The sequence below is a fragment of the Somniosus microcephalus genome, chromosome 14 (assembly GCF_052327205.1).
Source record: "Somniosus microcephalus isolate GS21.2 chromosome 14, FLI_Smic_1.0, whole genome shotgun sequence".
NCBI classification, from domain to species: domain Eukaryota; kingdom Metazoa; phylum Chordata; class Chondrichthyes; order Squaliformes; family Somniosidae; genus Somniosus; species Somniosus microcephalus.
The window spans coordinates 47,182,494-47,202,643 of NC_141000.1; the positions used below are offsets into that span (position 1 = coordinate 47,182,494).

Consider the following 20,150-nt stretch of genomic DNA (forward strand, 5'->3'; position numbering starts at 1 on the left):
AGATGAGTGAAGAAAGCAATGTTATTAAATATTAACAATAGCACTTTGATAGCATCATATGTGCCTGTGTAAATTAATGTATTTATGTAGTCTCAGTGCCTGCCAGTATTTTCCATCCATTCATCTGGGCCAGGGAATGTTGAGAAGAACGCAGTTAACAATATATAAGTCTGTATCCCTCTTTTTTTTGGATGATTCAGAAAGATTTTTGTATTTTCTACAAATGAAGCAGATGCTGGAAGTTGGGAAATAATCCTGCACTTTGAGTATTGAAATTCATTCGACCAAGTGTTAAAAGTCATTAAAGAATGAACTTGCATTTATATAGGACCTTATTATGTCCTCGGGACATCCAAAAGCAATTTACATCCAGTGAATTACTGTTGAAGCCAAGTCACTGTTTTTATTTTGAATAATGTGGCAGCCAGTTTGCACAAAGCAAGATACCATAAACAGAGCATGTCTAGTAAATTAAAATTTTGGGTGGCATTGTTTGAGGAAAGATTGTCTGCCTAGACTTTTGGAGAACTCCCAGCTCTTATTTGAATACTGCCATGGGATCCTTTATGTTTACCTGAACCGACAGACAGGGCCTTGATTTAACGTCTCATCTGCAGCACTCGCACTCTTACTCAGAGTTGAGGGTGTTATCACTGAGCCAAGCTGGCACTAAAAAGTAGGGATATTTGTTTTTCACAATATTTAAATTATCACGAACATAAGAATTAGGAGCAGGAGTAGGTCATTTGGCCCCTCAAGCCTGTTCCGCCATTCAATAAGATCATGGCTGACCTTTTACCTCACTCTACTTTCCTGCACTATCCCCATATCCCTTAATTCCCTTAATATTCAAAAATCTATTGATCTCTGTCTTGAATATACTCAACGACTGAGCCTCCACAGCCCTCTGGAGTAGAGAATTCCAAAGATTCACCACCCTCTGGGTGAAGAAATTTCTTCTCATCTCGGTCTTAAATGGCCGACCCATTATTCTGAGACTGTGACCCCTGGTTCTAGACTCCCCAGCCAGGGGAAACATCCTTTCTGCATCTACCCTGTCAAGCCCTGTAAGAATTTTGTATGTTTCAATGAGATCACCTCTCATTCTTCTAAATTCTAGAGAATATAGGCCTAGCCTACTCAATCTCTCCTCATAGGACAATCCCCCCATCCCAGGAATCAGTCTGGTGAACCTTCGTTGCACTCCCTCTATGGCAAGTATATCCTTCCTTAGGTAAGGAGACCAAAACTGTACATAATACTCCAGGTGTGGTCTCACCAGGGCCCTATGTAATTGCAGTAAGACGTCTTTACTCTTATACTCAAATCCTCTTGTAATAAAGGCCAACATACCATTTGCTTTCTTAATTACTTACTGTACCTGCATGTTAACTTTCAGTGATTCGTGTACAAGGACACCCAGGTCCCTCTGAACACCAACATTTCCCAATCTCTCTCCATTTAAAAAATACTCTGCTTTTCTATTTTTCTTACCAAAGTGGATAACTTCACATTTCTCCACAGTATTTTCCATTCGCCATGTCCTTGCCCACTCACTTAGCCTGTCTATATCCCCTTGAAGCCTCTTTGCATCCTCCTCACAACTTACATTCCCACCTAGCTTTGTATCATCAGCAAGCTTGGATATATTACATTTGGTCATCTCATCCAAATCATTGATATAGATTGTGAATAGCTGAGGCCCAAGCACTGATCCTCGTGGTACCCCACTAGTTACAGACTGCCAACCCGAAAATGACCCGCTTATTCCCACTCTCTGTTTTCTGTCCATCAACCAATCCAAGGGGAGCTTGGTGGGTTTTTTTGTGAGAAGGTATCGGTAATGAGGAACTATTATTTAACAAAAAGGTGAGCTGTTCAATTTTGCATGATTGTACAGTTATTTTCACAAACTGAGCACAGAATGAGGAACAAGTGAAATACTTGGGCATGATAGTTGACCAGTTATTGAAAACATGTTCATAATGCAAGGCTATGATTGTAATGGTGAATAGAATGGAGATACAGGGAATTGAAACTCTCTTAATGCATCAGTGAGACCATATTTAGAGTACTTGCATTCGTCATACCAAAAACAATCAAGTGCACAAAGAAGGTCAACAAGAATGATGCATGAGAATTGGCTCATGGAGCTTACTGTATTGTCACTAGAACATAAAAATTCAAGGACACAACATGATTCAAGTATTTAAAATTATGAGAGATTAAACATGACCTCTCCAGATCTGGCATGACTACTTAAAAGCTCTACTCTGCTTTGCTACCCTCAGCCAAAACTGCTCACAGGTCATCAAGGAGGACAAAAATCAGTGCTCCATCACCACCTCACCTCAAAATCCAAGTACAATGAGCTCATGGGTTTTTTTAATCATAAGATTGAAATCATTGCTCTAACTATCTCTATTGCACCTATCAATTCCTTTCAGCCCCAGGCACCTGCCATTCCCCTCAATTTTCCACCCACCTTGGTCCTGAATCCCTATCTTTCTGCAGTTTTTCACCTATCTCCTCTTGCACTCTTCAAGTTCGCCTCTTCCACGAGACTTACTTCCTGCTCCCACTCAACTCCAGACTCCCAGCCCCTTTTCCTGACTCCCATTGTGGAATTACCTTGTAAACAGTTCCCTCCTTTCAGGCAGTGTCCCCCTCTCCTTCAAAACATGCCCCTGACCCTTTTGTCCTCACCAACTGCTGCCCCATCTCCAACCTCTCTTTTAAGGTCCTTGAGGATATCATTGCCCCCCCAGCTCTGTGCACACCTCCCCAAAACGGTCTTCAAATTCCTCCAGTCCAGCTTCCACCCTTCCCAAAGTGAAATGGCCTTAACCCAAATGACAAAACAAAATCCTTTGTACTTACAACCCTGATGCATTATCTCTCTCTGCAGCATTCAACACAGATGACCACGCTATCCTCATTTATCACCTTCCCCATTGTTCTGTGGTATTGGCCTCATGTGGTTCCAGTCCTACCTGTCTGAATATAGCCAGTGCATCTCCAGCAACAACTTTTGTTCCCTCTCTGGCACTGTCATCTCTAGAGTCCTCCAACAATCTTGGCCTCCATTCCTTCCTTACCTACATGCTAACCTTTGGCAACATCATCCGGAGGCACAGTCAGTATGCTGATGACCACCGCACCCCCCTTCTCCTTCTCCACCACATCTCTTGACCCCTGACTGCCTCTGTGCTGTCATATAGTCTTAGATGAGTCATAATATCTCCCCAACTCAACTTTGAGAAGAGGATGACCACCCCCCCCCCCAAAACAAACTTTGTTCCCATGTTCCTGATTTTACTCCCCTCCTGGCCACTGTCTTGAGCTGAACCAGACCATTTGCAACCTTGGCATTCTGTTCAAGTGTAAGCTGAGTTTCAGACCCCAAATCCTTTCCATCACAAGGGCCGCTTACTCCCATTTCTGCAACATTGTTCACCTCTATCCTTTGCCACTGAAACTTGACTATTCCAACAGTCTCTTTGCTGGCGTCCCATCCTGGACCTTCCGTAAGCTCCAATTTGTGAAAAACCACCCCACATATTCTGTGTGATACTAAGTCCCATTTTCGAATCGCCACTCTTTCTCGCTGACCTGTACTTGCTCCCCATCCCTAACGCATTAATTTAAAATCCTTGTCCTCATCTTTCATCCCTCCATGGTTTTGCCTCACCCTTTTTTGCAATCTCCTCCAAGCCTATGTTACACCTCCAAAAACAATCTGAAAAATGCACCTCTGCAACAAGTATCTTGGTCATCCCCCCTAAACTCTCTCTTCTTGGCTGACTGTTATTTTTCTTGCACCTTCCTGTGAAGTGCCTTGAGATGTTTTTACATTAAAGGTGCTATATAAATGCAAGTTGTTGTGAAAATTGGAGGGTCTTCAGTCGGAGTAAAAAACACAAAATACAAAATATGAGCTGATTATAAGGCAGAGATGATTTAAAGCACCATTTATTTCTCATTAAGAGTACTAAATTTGTGGAATAAACTGTCTCTAGGCACAAGGAGTGCAAAAATTATTGTATGTTTCAACAGGAAGCTGAATGGGGTGCTGGTTAGGGACAAAGTTAAGGAGCATAGAATTGACACGGGTGACATGTCCTGACTGTAATGCAAATTCACTATGTAGAACCTCAGTTGGAATGAGCTGGATGGGCTTGACAGGCCTGCTGGTGTTGCTGGCCTCATGTTCTATATTTGTGCATTAAGGAATATTGTTGAGTTTGCCATTAAATTGATATATTTACTCACATTTCATTTTGCATGTGTGCTGCTAGATCCTTTTTCATTCTAATCAGTGTTTAGCCACAGGACAAATTGGATTTAACATTCTTTGGTAGAATCATACATTGTTGTATTGTGAAGGTCAGATCATGACCTGACTGGAGCAGTCGCTCTCAGTATTTTCTTTTCAGACTTCAAACAATTGTTATTGAAGTCAGCCCAGCAGTCTGTGACTTCTTGTCTTAATACTTCCCTCAGGTTTCACAGTCTGTCACCTCAACTCAGACGTCATTAACCACCGTAATGGAAACTGTAAGCATGGTTACCGCCAAGGAACAGATTTTGGTAAAGCAGAAAGAGGAACTTCCTCCACCCCCTCCTCCTAAGAAGAGGCAGGTACTTTTGGACTCTGAGCTCAGGAAGAGGTGAGTTAAAGAGTAATATAAAAGCATTATGTTGATGTTACTGTTAGAAAAAGGAGTAAAATGCTTGTAATGTCACATGCTGACCAATACTGTTGTCAATTGTAATTTATACATTTACCAGGAATATCCATTGGTAGTCATTTAAATCATGACATTCAGTGAAGACACACCTACTCTTTGTACTGAATAAATGAGAACAAATTTGAACTTATTTTATCATGGTATCTTGAGGCTTACCTGTTCCTGCTCCCATAAAGTGAAACTTAGGTGTATGCTATGTACTTCAGTAAACAGGAGCCAGATCTCCATCTAGTGTTTGAAACTATTATCAGTAAAACCAGATTGTTATTTTATACATGCATCAGGGAAAGTAATCTTATAGAAGAATATTGTGCCATCACTACTGGCATTGCGATTAACTCTTTGGGATTGCATTCATGTTTCTACACTAATATAAAAACAGAAAATGCTGGAAATACTCAGCAGGTTAGGCAGCATCTGTGGAAAGAAACCTTTCGTCAGAACATGTTTCTACACCATAGTTTTGTTGAGGTAATACTGTGCGATAATTTATTTCCATATACTTTAATAGTTTTATAGTTATGTCAGGTACAGAATACAATTGAAAACCAGGCAGAAGTGCAGTGGGAAAGTGATAAAGTATATAAGAAGGTCAAAGAGAGAGTATGAGAAAAGATTAACAGGTAACATAAAAGGGAACCCCAAAATCTTTTATGAACATATAAAATGTAAAAGGATAGTTAAAGGAATGGTGGGGCTGATTAGGGACAAAAAGCAAATCTTCTTGTGGAGACAGAGGGCATGATGGAGGTACTGAATAGGTACTTCGCATCTGTCTTCCCAACAGAAGAGGATGAATTTAATGTCAGAGTAGAGGAGGGGGGAAGAAGAGATATTGGATCGGATAAAAATAGTTAACAAGTCACCAGATGGGATGCATCCTAGGTTGCTGAGGGAAGCTAGGATGGAGATAGCAAAAGCTCTGACCACAATCTTTCAATCCTTGGATATTGGAGTGGTGCCAGCGGACTGGAGGATTGCAAATTTTTCACCCTTATTCAAAAAAGGGGAGAAGGATAAACCTGATAGCTACAGGCCAATCAGTCTATTGTTAGTGCTGGCAAAACTACTAGAGACCATTGTCAAGGACAAAATTAATTCTTACTTGGAGAAGCATGGGTTATTAAGGAACGGCAAGCATGGATTTGTTAAAGGCAAATCGTATCTGACTAACCTGATTGAATTCTTTGATGAAGTAACAGAGAAGGTTGATAAAGGTAGTGCAGTAGATATTGTATATATTTACTTTCAAAAGGCATTTAATAAATTACCTCATAACAGACTTATTTGGAAAATAGAAGCACAAGGCATTAAAGGGATGGTGGTAACTTAGGTATGAAATTGGTTAAGGGATAGTGGATGTTTTTCTGACTGTAGAGACGTATGGAGTGGGGTCCCCCAGGGGTTATTATTAGGACCATTGCTTTTCTTGTTATATATAAATGATCTGGACTTGGGTATAGGGGTATAATTTCGAAGTTTGTGGATGACACAAATCTTAGCAATGTAGTAAGTAGTGAATATGATGGTAGCAGACTTCAGGAAGACAGACTGGTGAAATGGGCAGACACATGGCAGATACAATTTAAGTGTGAAGTGATGCACTTTTGGAGAAACAACATGGAGAGGCAGTATAATCTAAATGGTACTATTTTGAGGGGGTGCAAGAACAGAGGTAGCTCGGGGTGCATATTCATAAATCTTTGAAGGCAAGTTGAGAAGGTGGTTAAGAAAGTGTATGCAATATTTGGCTTTGTAAATAGAGCAATGAATGCAAAAACAAGGAAGTCATGCTAAACCTTGTAAATCTCTGGTTAGGCCTCAGCTGGAGTATTGTGTATAATTCTGGGCACCACACTTTAGGATGGATGTCAATGCCTTGGAGATGGTACAGAGGAGGTTTACTAGGAGGATACCAGGGATGAGGGAGTTCAGTTATGTGGAGAGATTGGAGAAGCTGGTATCGTTCTCCTTAGAGACCTAATAGTGGTATTCAAAATTATGAGGGGTTTTGATAGAGCAAATAGGGAAAAACTATTTCCTCTGGCAAGTGGGTTGGTAACCAGAGGTCATAGATTTAAAGTAATTTTAAAAGAACTAGAGGGGAAATTAGGAAAAATTTCTTCTCACAGAGGGTTATTAAGATCTGGAACACACTGCCTGAAAGGGTAGTGGAATCAGATTCCATATGAACTTTAAAAGGTAATTGGACATGTACTTGAAGAGGACTAATTTACAGGGCTGTGGGGGGAAAGCTAAGGTGTGGGACTAAATTGGCCTTCTCTTTCTTGTGGCTGAATGGCCTCCTTCTGTGCTGTAAGATTCGATGATTCTAACTGCTTCACATTGTATAACATTTAGCATTGAAAATGTAGATTAATTGATTTTTGCAGCAAGCCAGGTGCATTATTAAGGAAGCTGCAGAGAGAGGTAGAATGCTTCATATCTTAACAATGTTGTTACACTACTGCTTTTGCATCAGTACAAAGTAGGCTTTACTTGTGTTTGAACGTGAAGGTGCTGGTGTAACTTGGAAGTTAAGTCAGGAGTTGGGCTGATGGTTCCACAGCTTCAATCACAAATGCTCTGATAATGAAGCTGCCCTTACCAGGCTTGTGATGACAGGTGGCCGGTAACATTCAACCATCTTGAACAAGAGAAAGTCCCACCATCTCCCCATGACCTTTTATGCCACCACTATGCAGAAAACTGCATCATCAACATTTTGGGGTCACCATTGCTCAAACGTTTAACTGGAAAGGCCATATCAACACCATAGCTACAAGAGTTGGGCAAAAGCTTGGTACTCTGATGAACTCCTCACCCCTCAAAGCTTTTCTGCCATCTACTAGGCTCAAGATAGGCAGGTGATGGAATACTTTCCACTCATTTGGAAGGGTACAGCTGCAACATCATTCCAAGCGCAACACCATCCTTGGTAGACCGTTTGCTTAATCGACCCTGATACTGGACTCAATATCTGCTCTCCATCACCAGTGCACTGTGGCTGCAGTCTGTGCTATCTACAGGATGCCATGCAGGAACTCAGCAAGGTTATTTCAACAGCACTTCCCTCCCCTACAACCTCTACCAGCGAGAAGGGCAAGAGCTGCACTGTTGTGGGAACATCTTTTCCTCCGAGTTCCCCTCTAAGTCACATACCATCTGACTAGGATATCACAGAAATCACAGAAATCACAGAAATCCCACAGTGCAGATAGAGGCCATTTCGGCCCATCGAGCCTGCACCGACACATATCCCACCCGATCCCCGTAACCCCTACACCAACACATATCCCACCCTATCCCCGTAACCCCACGTATTTAATCCCCCCTAACACTAAGGGTCAATTTATCATAGCCATTCAACCTAACCCACACATCTTTGGACTGTGGGAGGAAACCGGAGCACCCGGAGAAAACCCACGCAAACACGGGGAGAATGTGCAAACTCCACACAGACAGTCGCCCGAGGCCGGATTCGAACCCGGGTCTCTGGCGCTGTGAGGCAACAGTGCTAACCACTATGCCACCGATATATATCGCTGTTCCTTCATTGTTGCTGGAGAAATAACCTGGAAATCCTCAAAATCTGCAATGCACTGCCTGAAATTATGGTGGAAGTAGATTCAATAATAACTTTCGAAAGGGAATTGGATAAATACTTGAAAAGAAAAAAAATTGCAGGGTTGTGGGGAAAGAGCAGGCGAGTGGGAATAATTGGATCGCTCTTCAAAGAGCTGCACAGACATGATGGGCTGAATGGCCTCCTTCTGTGTGGTATGATTTTAAAATTCTAACTCCCTACCTGATATCATTTTGGGAGCATCATTACCACAAGGGCTGCAGCAATTCAAAGAGAAGGCCGACCACCAACTTCTCAGAGCAACTGAGGATGGGCAATAAATGCAACCTTGCCCTTGTCCACATCCTGAAAACAAATAATAAAAAAAACTCTCGATGTGACTCCTGAGCTACTGAAGCCAAGGAGATGCAACATTACCTCAAGTAGAGTGTTTTGGATTGTTCTGGCAGTATTGCCCCTGGGTGGTGTGGAGCCACATTTTAAAAGTGCCCAGTTAATCCAGTGAACTGCCTGAGAATTTTTGAATATTCTTTTGCATTCTCTTAAGTGTTAGTAAAGAGCTGATGCTCATTCCCTCCGAGGATTTTAAAATGATCTAGCCAGCGACGAGAACACTGAGCATGCTTCTTTGTCACTGGATACAGTGCAAAATGCAGCGAACAGTGTAGCTAAGATCTGCTACCCGTGTATGATACTGTCTGAGATTACTACCTAAAAGTATAATAGCACCATCATTTTCAAAGTAGCACTGAGATTAAGTACAGTCAGAGGTCAATATTCTGAACAGTTTTCCAGTATGTGAGATCTCTTTACAGAGTTTACAACTAGCTCTCTGAGTTCATCATTGGACCCGAGGGGTATGTAACTGTAATATTGACTGCAATTGCTGGTTATAAAAAAATAAATATTGCATTTGAATTACTTAAGGGACTTCAAATATGCAATACGATCTTCAGTATCAACCAACAAAAGCTGTCTGGAGTACGTGATATGAAGAGCAAAGCCTTTCCATTGGGATCACACACAGAGCAAATGTACTTTTTTCCTTCTGCTATAACTTCCTGAAGATTAGTTCTCTGCAGTGAATTGACAGATAATCCCCAGCTATCACAGAACTAATTTTCGACCTGAGGACAGGAGGAGAAAAATTATTGTCTTCAATTATTTGGAGCTCTAGGTTTGAACTTTCCCCACAATTCTGTGTTATTGTGGATTTAGAGAGCCAATGGTTCAATCCTTGGGCAACATAATTGCCAATCCTTGGTCTACCTACCAGCATTTGTGAGGGCCAAAGGGATCTTACTTTGGCAACTAGTTCTCCCTGTCCCAGATAGCCTGTTCAAAACGAAACTCTGTTCATTTTTTGAGCTGTTTTATATCAGCTACTCTGATGCCTCGTTGGGTAAATACACAATCTGTGTGCAACTGAACCACACAGACCTGGAAGGGCCCAGTTTTGATCCTCCATCTGTGTTGAGCTTGTGTTGAGCTTGTATTATATGCAGGCTGAGTATCCCTGAATGGCCAGAATTTCCACTCCTCATCACTATCTGGTGACCCTGCTGGCAGTACATGTCTGGGGAAATCAGATGGGAATACGCTTGGCTGTTATACTTACTCCATCTCACCCACTCCATTGAGTAACCTGTCTGCACTCATTAACTAGGCTCACACGTGAACAATTATCACTTGGATGTGATACTGCAGGGTGACAGGTAGTTGTACAGCTATACTTCAGCATGAGCATTCACTTTCAACAGACTATGGATTAGTGGAGTAAATTGGATGAAAATAATTATCTTATGGTATGCTGGGGTTCGTGCCTGCAATTGCAAACATTGTGAGTTTAATGTATGGCGCCATGTTGTATGGAGAGGCACTCAGTAAGAGGCGTGGCGTTTTCCTATAGGAATGAAGTAAACATTGCAGGATAAGTCACACTTGGCTGCTCTTTCACACTTTCTAAGAACATAGGAACAGGAATAGGCCATTCAGCCCCTCGAGCCCATTCTGCCATTCAGTTAGATCATTGTTGATCTGTATCTTAACTCCATTTACCCATCTGGTAGCTTCATAGAGAGGGTATTTAACAGAGGCCAGGGACAGGTGATCAGCACACCCTCTTAGCTTGAGAAAATGCAAGGAAACGAAAAGGGAAAAAGGAGAAAATAATGAACATCTTAAAAAAACAAAGCACAAAGTGTAAGTAATCAAAAAGGGAATTGTGAAACTTTCCTTTGGAAAACCCGGGCTGGAGGTGTCTACTTTAGCCTGACGGTATAACTTATTACATGAAAATTTCACATTATTCCATTTTCTCTTTGCATTATGTTCAGCACTGCTGAGCTGTGAGTCTGGAATCAATACTTCTGGCTTCAGTAAAGCATCCTGAAAGATGATCACTGTAAAGTGACAAGAACCAAGCACACAAAATGATGCGAAGGGCAAATTACTCTGGAGGTCTGAAAAAGCACCCTGTTAAAAACTGCAGTGCTGCATTGTTACGTGTTATTGATATTCAACTATAAGAATTTCCTGCTTAAAAAATTGATCTTCCTAATGTTGCTTGCTTGTTAACTGGGGATGGGAATCTACATGCATGTAGTTTGCGAACTTAAAGAACTGCTGTTACTGATAGGGCATCTAGCAACAGAGCACGGTGGCATAGTGGTTAGCACTGTTGCCTCACAGCGCCAGGGACCCGGGTTCGAATCCGGCCTCGGGTGACTGTCTGTGTGGAGTTTGCACATTCTCCCCGTGTTTGCGTGGGTTTCCTCCGGGTGCTCCGGTTTCCTCCCACAGTCCAAAGATGTGCAGGTTAGATTGATTGGCTATGATAAATTGACCCTTAGTGTTAGGGGGATTAAATACGTGGGGTTATGGGGATAGTGGGGGATATGTGTTGGTGTAGGGGTTACGGGGATCGGGTGGGATATGTGTCGGTGCAGGCTCAATGGGCCGAAATGGCCTCTATCTGCATTGTGGGGTTTCTGTGATTTCTGTGAACTGTGAGTAAAATTGAATACTTGTTGGATTTTTCTCCATTTCGGTTTGTTTAAAATATACAGTTGTGTTGAGTCCAGATTGAGTCCAGATTAAATTCCTGTTGATACTGGCTTGGATGATTTACTCATTCCACTTGTGTGAGGAAGGTAAATTACCATCCACTAACAGCATGATTAACTCCAAGGTGCTGGAGTTCAACAGTGTATCATTTAGTTCCTTTCTCTCATACTGTTGGATTTCATAACCATCTTCCTGATGATGTCATTGGCACTCAATATTTAAAGAAAAATGAAAAAGAAAATCAAAGGTGTGTCAAAGTCGATGCTAATCCTTTCCAATTAGATTAGAGGTGTTCCTTAATTACTGCTCTTTCCAGTAGAACAGCACTTATTCTAATTGAGATCATAAGGTGAGGGAGCTAGCTCTATAATGCAGAACACCACCAAGGCTGAAAAGAGAAAATGAAGTAAATCGGGAAGCAGTGATTAGATTAGACAAAACTTGGGTTTTAAAAGCCTGAAGATTGTAGGAGGAAGAAGTGACTGAAGAAGATAAGAACTTCCATAATTTGCAGGGAAAGAACAGTCGGAGTACAAATCTTGATTTCAATTCAGTAAGGGTTTCTCATTTACATGCTGCCCCTCGTGACAGCATCTGAAAACATGTCAGGTTCCACATGTACATTGACGACACCCGGCTCTACCTCACCACCACCTCTCTCGACCCTTCCACTGTCTCTGATTTGTTATACTGCTTGCCCGACATCCTGGATGAGCAGAAACTGCTTCCAACTTGGGAAGACCGAAGCCATTGTCTACGGTCCCTGCCACAACTTCCATTCTCTAGCCACCAACTCTATCCCTCACCCTGACAACTGTCTGAGGTTGAACCAGACTGTTCGGTATTTTGATTCCGAGATGCGCTTCAGACCACATCCGCTCCATCACCAAGACCACCTACTTTGACCTCCGTAACATTGCCTGTCTCCACCCTGCCTCAGCTCATCTGCTCCTAAAAACCTCATCCATGCCTTTGTTACCTCTAGACTTGACTCTTCCAATGCACTCCTGGCCGACCTTCCACCCTCCATAAACTTGAGCTCATCCAGAACTTGGCTGCCCATATCCTAACTCGCAACAAGTCCCATTGACCCATCACCCCTATGTTCGCTAACCTACACTGGCTCCCGGTCCGGCAATGCCTCAATTTTAAAATTCTCATCTTTGTTTTCGAATCCCTCCATGGCCTCGGCCCCTCCCTATGTCTGGAACCTCCTCCAGTCCTACAACCCTCCGAGATCTCTGCTCTTCTCCAATTCTAGCCTCTTGTGTATCCTCAATTTTAATTGCTCCACCGTTGGCGGCTGTGCCTTCAGCTGCCTGGGCCCTAAACTCTGGAATTGCCTCCCTAAACCTCTTTGCCTCGCTACCTCTTGCTCCTCCTTTAAAACGCACCTTAAAATCTACCTTTTTGGACAAGCTTTTGGTCATCTGTCCTAATATTTCCTTATATGACTCAGTGTCAAATTATGTTAAAACGTCCCAAGGAGCTCACAGGAGTGTTATCACATTAAAGGTGCTATATAAATGCAAGTTGTTGTTGATGTTAGGAGGAAAATGTAGGACAGCATGTTGGCAGCTTAGGAGGATAAGGTGGTTCTATGCTAGATTGACCAGTCACATTAATAAACTAGAGGGAACAAGTATTGTATAGTGGGATTCTACTATTAACAATCTGCCAAATAAAAATATATAGAAGGCTGCCAACAAGTTAATTTGTCCATGGCAAACATTTCTGGTTTTTGCACCAAAGAATGAACTCTTTGCATCTAGGTCTTTTTGTTGCCTGGTGTCAGGCCTAGTTTAGTGGTAACACAATTGTCTCTGAGTCAGAAGGTTGTGGGGTGAAGCCTCACTCCAAGACTTGACCACATATTCTATGCTGACATTTCACTGCAATATTGAGGAAATTCTGCCCTGTCTGAGCTACTTTTTTCAGGTGAGGCATTAAACAGAGGCCCTGTCTGCCCTTCAAGGTGGATGTAAAAGATTCCACGGCACCTTTGGTAGAAGAACAGGGGAGTTATCCCTACGTTATGGCCAATAATTATCTCTCAACCGACACCACTAAAAAACCAGATAAACTGGTTATTTATCTCATTGATGCTTGTGGGACTTTGCTGTGTGCAAATTTGCTGCCGTGTTTGCCTACATAATATTAGTGACTACACTTCAAAATACTTTACTGGCTGTGAAGTGCTTTGTGACACCCTGAAGATGTGAAAGGTGTTATATTAATGCAAGTTAGTTCGTTCTGTGGATAATTGGACTTTAAGGGTGGTTTTCAACAAAAGGAAACTCTCTTTAATATATCAAAAGAATGACTCCCACCAAAAAAAGACATGAGATAGGAGCAGCATGGTTGAAATGTAAAGTTAAGTAGAAATTTAAAGTTAAAATTATTGGAAAGCAAAGTGTATAAAAGGTACAAAATCGTAAATTATATTTTTTTAAAAAGAAAAGCAGTACACAGAACAACGCTGAACAGTCATTGGCCCGTAATTTCTGATAGGAGGCTTCCTGCGTGCGGATGCCTCCCATCGGGAAAAAATCTACGCTCCCAAGGTCGGGACACTTCTGATCCTGGGCCTCTCCTGGAGCGCGCACGTAAAGGCCCAGGTATCCCAGGGGCGCAGGCAGTTCACAAGCGTCCTTGGGATCATGTGGATCAGGCGAGCCAATGGGAGAAGGAAATCCCCCTTCATAATTTTGACAGGTAGACCTGTCAAAAGTATGAATGGGGATCACTGAAAAAAGACACATTAAATTTAAAAAAAATTTAAATCACGTTTTTAAAATTAGTTAAAATTACATTATAAATTTAATATTTTAAACAAAAATTTTATTTTTTGAAAAAAGTAATTAAAGTTTTTATGGTGCTAAAAATAAACTTACCTTTTTTAAAAGTATTTTAAAATTATAAATTAGTGAAAAATGTGTTTTTTGCTTTTTTAAACTCTTATGCTGATGAAAGCAGGCCTTACGCCTGCTTTTACCAGGCGTAAGATTTTTAAAGGTTTTCAGCAGGCGGAGGTTGTGCAGAAAGCGGAACTCTCCACCCGCAGAGGCCCTTCTCCAGGGCAGGCGTGTGATCTGTCAAGAGGATTCTTGACCGATCGGAAGTGCCGGTTTTCAGCACATGCTATTTGCATGCCTGAAACTGGCACTTGCGAGGTCTCTATGGGTGTGTACACAGCTCGTACACACCCGTAGGCATCGGAAAATATGGGCCATAGTGTTTAGGTTTTTTGTAAAATTGTATTTTAGTAGTTAATGATTTGAGTAGTCTTATTACTTTCAAAATGTTTATTACATTGTCACAGTGTGTTGGTTAGGGTGGAAGGGGGAGGTGTTGGGGCTAGTAAATGAAAAGAAAATTCTTCTTCTTAAATTTCTGCTCTGATTTCCCTATTCCTGACCCAGGGGCAGTGAGGGTAGCTGTTAGTGCCTGTAATGACACTCAAACAAGGACCACCTCATTCAGCAAAGATCAGGGATGGACCTTCTTGGTTTGTAGGCTCAGTCACTCCCTGCATTAAATTTGTTGACTCATTGAGGAGCAGGAAACCGCATTTATTTTAAAATATTTTTTATTGAGTTCAAGGATTTTTTAAAACTGTACACAATGGCCCATAATTTGCGGTGCGTACGAGGTGTGTACGTGCCCATAAGGGCTGCGCAAGTTCCGGGTTTAGGTATGCGAAGCGCATGCGCTAAAACCTGGAACTTGCGATTGCATCCCCGGGAAAAGGACATCTACGGGCGAAGAGTTCTGCCCAGCGAACGCCCATGAAATTCTTACACCTGGTAAAAGCAGGCATCAGGCCTTCTTTTACCAGCATAACAGAAACATAAAATTTTATCAATAATTTATACATTTAAAAACTTGTTAAACAAGGCAAGTTTATTGTAGTCCCTTTAAAACAAGTACATTTTAATTTCAAAAAATTAAATTTTTGTTTTAAATATTTAATTAAATGTAATTTTAATTAATTTTAAACATGTGATTTTTTTAATTTTATTTATTTGATGTGTAGATGCATTTTTTGGGGCATTCCCATTCATGCTTATGGGGTTTCCATACATACAGAATCCCAATAAGCATGAATGGGGATTCCCTTTTGTCATTCATTGGTCTGGCCCATGTGATCCCAGGGGCTCTTGCGAGCCGCCTGCGCCCCTGGGATATGTGGGCCTCTACCTGCGGGTAACCGGAGAGGCCCAGGACTGCGAATCTCCGTGGATCCCGCGGCCCCTGGTACACGGGCATTTTATTTGCGGATCGGAGGCATTTCCCTGCGGGAAGCCTCCGACCGCAAATTCAGGGCCATTGAATAAAGCTCATACTTCACACTCATAGGCTCTCTCTGCGGGACCTGTTGAGTGGCTGTTCTTAACAGTAAACTGAATTTTTTTTTGTTTAGTAAATATTCACTAGAAATGTTGAGAAGTACTTAGGTAGGCTATGTTCAAGCTTAAGGTATTGGCAGAAAATTGAGATAAGGATTTTAAACTGGAGGCCAATTATATTCCTCCCACACAATCTTTTGAAGTGTACGCACTTTGTGAAATGAAAGAGAATATAATCATTGGTTCAGCAATTTTAACCGGTGCTGAACAATGGAGCATTAATCATGCTGATTATCTGCAGCCTGACACCAAATGGGATTGATCCTTAAAGGGGCATCAAATAATGTCCCTTCACCCCCCACCCCCGTTTGTTTGTCAAACACAGGATGGCAAACAGTTGAATTCCTTTTGATCCTTTCCAAAGATTTTCAGAATTTTTGCTCCTCTATTCCAGTGTTATGATGTTAAACAAGATTTGTTGCAAGAACCCCACACCCCAATCAAGCAGGGTCTGCAATAAGTGCTACTATTTTATGGAAAGAAGAATGCCTTTAACTACTCATGCAGCATATGCACATTACACTCCAGTGGATAAACAAAAACAAGTCAAATAGACATGTAAATGACAACCTATGTATTCATCATACTGCATGGCTCCACTGAATAAAGTATTGCTTTTGCACCATTGCACTGCAGGCAACTGTAACTGACACCAAGACTATTGCCAATAATAAAATTCATCCTTCATGTGTTATTTTCTCTGAAGGAATCCCATCTCCATACCACATTTCACACCTAAATTCTAGAACTGTTCCATTTTAATGCAGTAGTGAATTTAATAAAGGAAGTCTACTTGCAGACATTTCATTCATAATAATTGGAGTTGAACTGGCTTGCCCTCTTCGAGATGCAGGTAGATTAGTGTCCATACTCTGAATAGAAACTTAAATGAGAAGCGATGATGGACTTTTATTAATAATTGGCTGTACGTTCTGTAGGTTTAATGTTGATACAACAGAGCTGCACAGCTGGATGACACGATCGGAAGCCATCCTTCAAAGCCCAGAGTTCGCAATCTATCGAAAAGAAGGAAGTATCTCGGATCTTCATGAGAAAGTTAATGTACGTCAAGTATTTAATATGTAAAAGATGAGAAAAATGTACAATTTAAATTAGCCATTTTGTCACAGATGTTGATAGAATAATATATCTCAAATGTTGAGACCATATTCCCATCACGTTGACAAAATCTCGACAGTGACGAGATCTGTGAAATACTTTTATTTACATATTATTATGTTAAATTATCGGACACCAATACAGAATTTTAAATATCAGGTTTTAATATGTCCACCTTTTAATCAGTGCATTATATCTAAGGTTAAATTCAGCTCAGGGAATGATGATTATAATCTCTAGCTCTGTGGAAATGGGGTTGGCCAAGAAAAGATATTAATTGAGCTATCTCCATTTTAAGGGGAACCAGAAAACAGAACATAAACTGTTACTTGGTGTGCTGGCATATGCTTGTTTGACCTTGTGCCAAGTTTTCCCTCAACCTCCCCCGCCCCAATGATTTACACTATTACCTGATCCAGGAGTGCTGTGAGTGAGTGTAAATCTACCCCTGTTCCAGAAACTATGATACCCCACATTCGACAAGCATAATTTTATGAAGGCTACAAACACATGCATATCAGTTTATGATGTCTTATTTACTCTGAAATTGCATGTTCAACAAATGGCAAAAAAACAGTAATCTCTACACTCAAGTTAATTCAGCCAAGGAATGTTGTGCTTATTTAGGGGAATTGTGATTTTTTGTTTTATCTCTTTCATGGTACTGTGCAAGCTCATTTTGTTATCCTGTTGTAGGCTATCGAGAGGGAGAAACCTGAAAAATACAGAAAATTGCAAGATGCCAGCAGATCAGCTCGAGCCCTGGTGGAACAGATGGTGAATGGTAATTACATGCAAGTTGATTCAAATAATCTTCTCAGGGATTTGTGCAACACATAAGTTCACATTTATCACACAGGAGATATTAGCAAACAGCAATCGGAACGCAAACACCAACTTCACAGCATATATTTAATGTGTTCATCAAGTGTGATGCATACATTAAGCAACCTAATTGAAAATGAACTGACATCATAAACATTAACACATACTATAAATTATGTCATCAGAAAACAAGGCTTGTTTTATTCTATCTCACTTTAATTGAAGTGATTCTGCTATACATTCACAATCATTGCCAGGAGTGAATATGTTGACACAATGGGGTAAAATTTCCAAAGGGGTTCTCTCAATCATCCCCCATAATTTTGGTGGAAGATCCGTACAAACCCTGGAGAACCAATGGATGATCAGGAAATTCAACCCAGTGCCTTTCTTATACTTGTATATTTTTTGATGAACAGACCATTATGTCGACAACACTCCCCTATATTGTTTAGTTAAACAAATCCCAGTACCACTACTTACCCATTCACATGACACAATATCACTGTGTTTCAGATCGCATGACTCAACTCTGGGAGTCTCCGATCCATTGCTGTCTGTCTTTATACAATTACTGATGGGATATTGTACTTGGAAATAGTAATAAATCACAACCCTATGTTCCAAGGTGCTTATACATCAAGGCCCCGATGTGTTACTGGCTCAAAACACACTGAAGATTGGAAAAGCATGGGTTAATCATTTAGAAAGGCTTGGGTTAATCAAGGAGAGCCAGCATGGATTTGTTGAAGGCAAATCGTGTCTGACTAACTTGATTGAATGATAGGGTAACAGAGAAGGTTGATCAAAGCAATGCAGTAGATGTATATATGGGTTTTGGAAGGCAGTCGACAAAGTGCCACATAGGAGGTTTGTTAAGAAGATGGAAGCCCATGGAATTAAGGGGAAAGTGGTGGTATGGATACAGAATTGGTCAGTGACAGGAAGCAGGTGGATGGATGTTTTTCAGACTGGGAGGTGGTTTGCAGTGGAGTTCCCCAAGAGCCAGCACGGGCTTGACAGGCCGAATGGCCTCCTTCTGTGCTGTAACCAATCTATGATTACTCTTCAATTTTTATAAACAACCTAGACTCAGGTGTAGGGAGCAGCATTATAAAGTTTGCAGATGATATGAAACTTGGCAATGTAATAGATAGTGATAAGGACAGTTGTAGACTTCAGGGTGACATAGAAAGGATGTTGAAATGGGCAGAAGCATGGCAGATGGAGTTCAATTTGGGGAAGTGTGAAGTGATGCACTTTGGGAGGACTAATATGGAAAGACAGTATACTATAACTGCCACGATTTTGAAAAGTGTAGATGAGCAGCGAGACCTTGGTGTCCATATACACAAATCCTTAAAGGTGGCAGGGCAAGTTGATAAGGTGGTTTAAAAATCATATGGGTTACTTGGATTTATAAATAGAGGAACAGAATATAAAAGCAGAGATCATGCTAGAACTTTATAAATCACTGGTTAGGCCTCAGCTGGAGTATTGTGGACAATTCTGGGCACCACACTAAAGGAAAGATATAAAGGCCTTAGAAAGGGTTCAGAGGAGGTTTACCAGGATGTTACCAGGGATGAGAGACTTCAGTTATGAGGAGAGGTTGGGAAAGTTAGGACTGTAATTCTTGGAACAGAGAAGGTTAAGAGGTGACCTGATAGAGGTTTTCAAGAGGATTAGAGATTTTGATGGAGTAGAGAGAGCAAAACTATTCCCTCTGGTGAGTGGGTCAATAACTAGAGGTCATAGATTTAAAATCACTGGCAAAAGGTCTAGAGGGGAGATGAGGAGAAATGTTTTCAGAGTTGTCAGGATCTGGAACTATTCACAATATATATTAATGATCTAGACGAGGGAACTAGATGTAATAGCTCCAAGTTTGCAGACGACACAAAACTGGGTGGGCATGTGTGCTGTGAGGAGGATGCAGAGAAACTCCAGTATGATTTGGACAGGTTGGGTAATTGGGCAGATGCATGGCAGATGCAATATAATGTGGATAAATGCGAGGTTATCCACTTTGATGGCAAAAACAGGAAGACAGATTATTATCTGAACGGCAATAGATTGGGAAAAGGGGAAGTGCAACGAGACCTGGGTGTCCTTGTGCACCAGTCGCTGAAGGTAAGCATGCAGGTGCAGCAGGCGGTTAAGAAGGCAAATGGTATGTTGGCCTTCATAGCGAGAGGATTCGAGTACAGAAGCAAGGAGGTCTTGCTGCAGTTGTACAGGGCCTTGGTGAGACCACACCTTGAGTATTGTGTGCAGTTTTGGTTGCCGTATCTGAGGAAGGATGTTCTTGCCATGGAGGGAGTGCAGCGAAGATCCACCAGACTGATACCTGGGATGGCAGGAATGATGTATGAGGAGAGATTGGGTTGATTG

The 20,150-nt window shown here is 41.4% G+C and overlaps 1 protein-coding gene across 8 annotated transcripts in view; it reads left to right on the forward strand.

The window, feature by feature from the left end:
- The window catches only part of dmd (dystrophin), a 2,562,635-nt gene that overhangs the window by 981,237 nt on the left and 1,561,248 nt on the right, over positions 1–20,150 (forward strand). For all 8 annotated transcript variants that reach the window (XM_086007360.1, XM_086007362.1, XM_086007361.1 and 5 more), the window contains 3 exons: positions 4,504–4,670; positions 16,751–16,874; positions 17,628–17,715. In XM_086007360.1, coding sequence (XP_085863486.1) covers positions 4,504–4,670; positions 16,751–16,874; positions 17,628–17,715 — 379 coding nt within the window. The remainder of the gene's footprint in view (positions 1–4,503; positions 4,671–16,750; positions 16,875–17,627; positions 17,716–20,150) is intronic.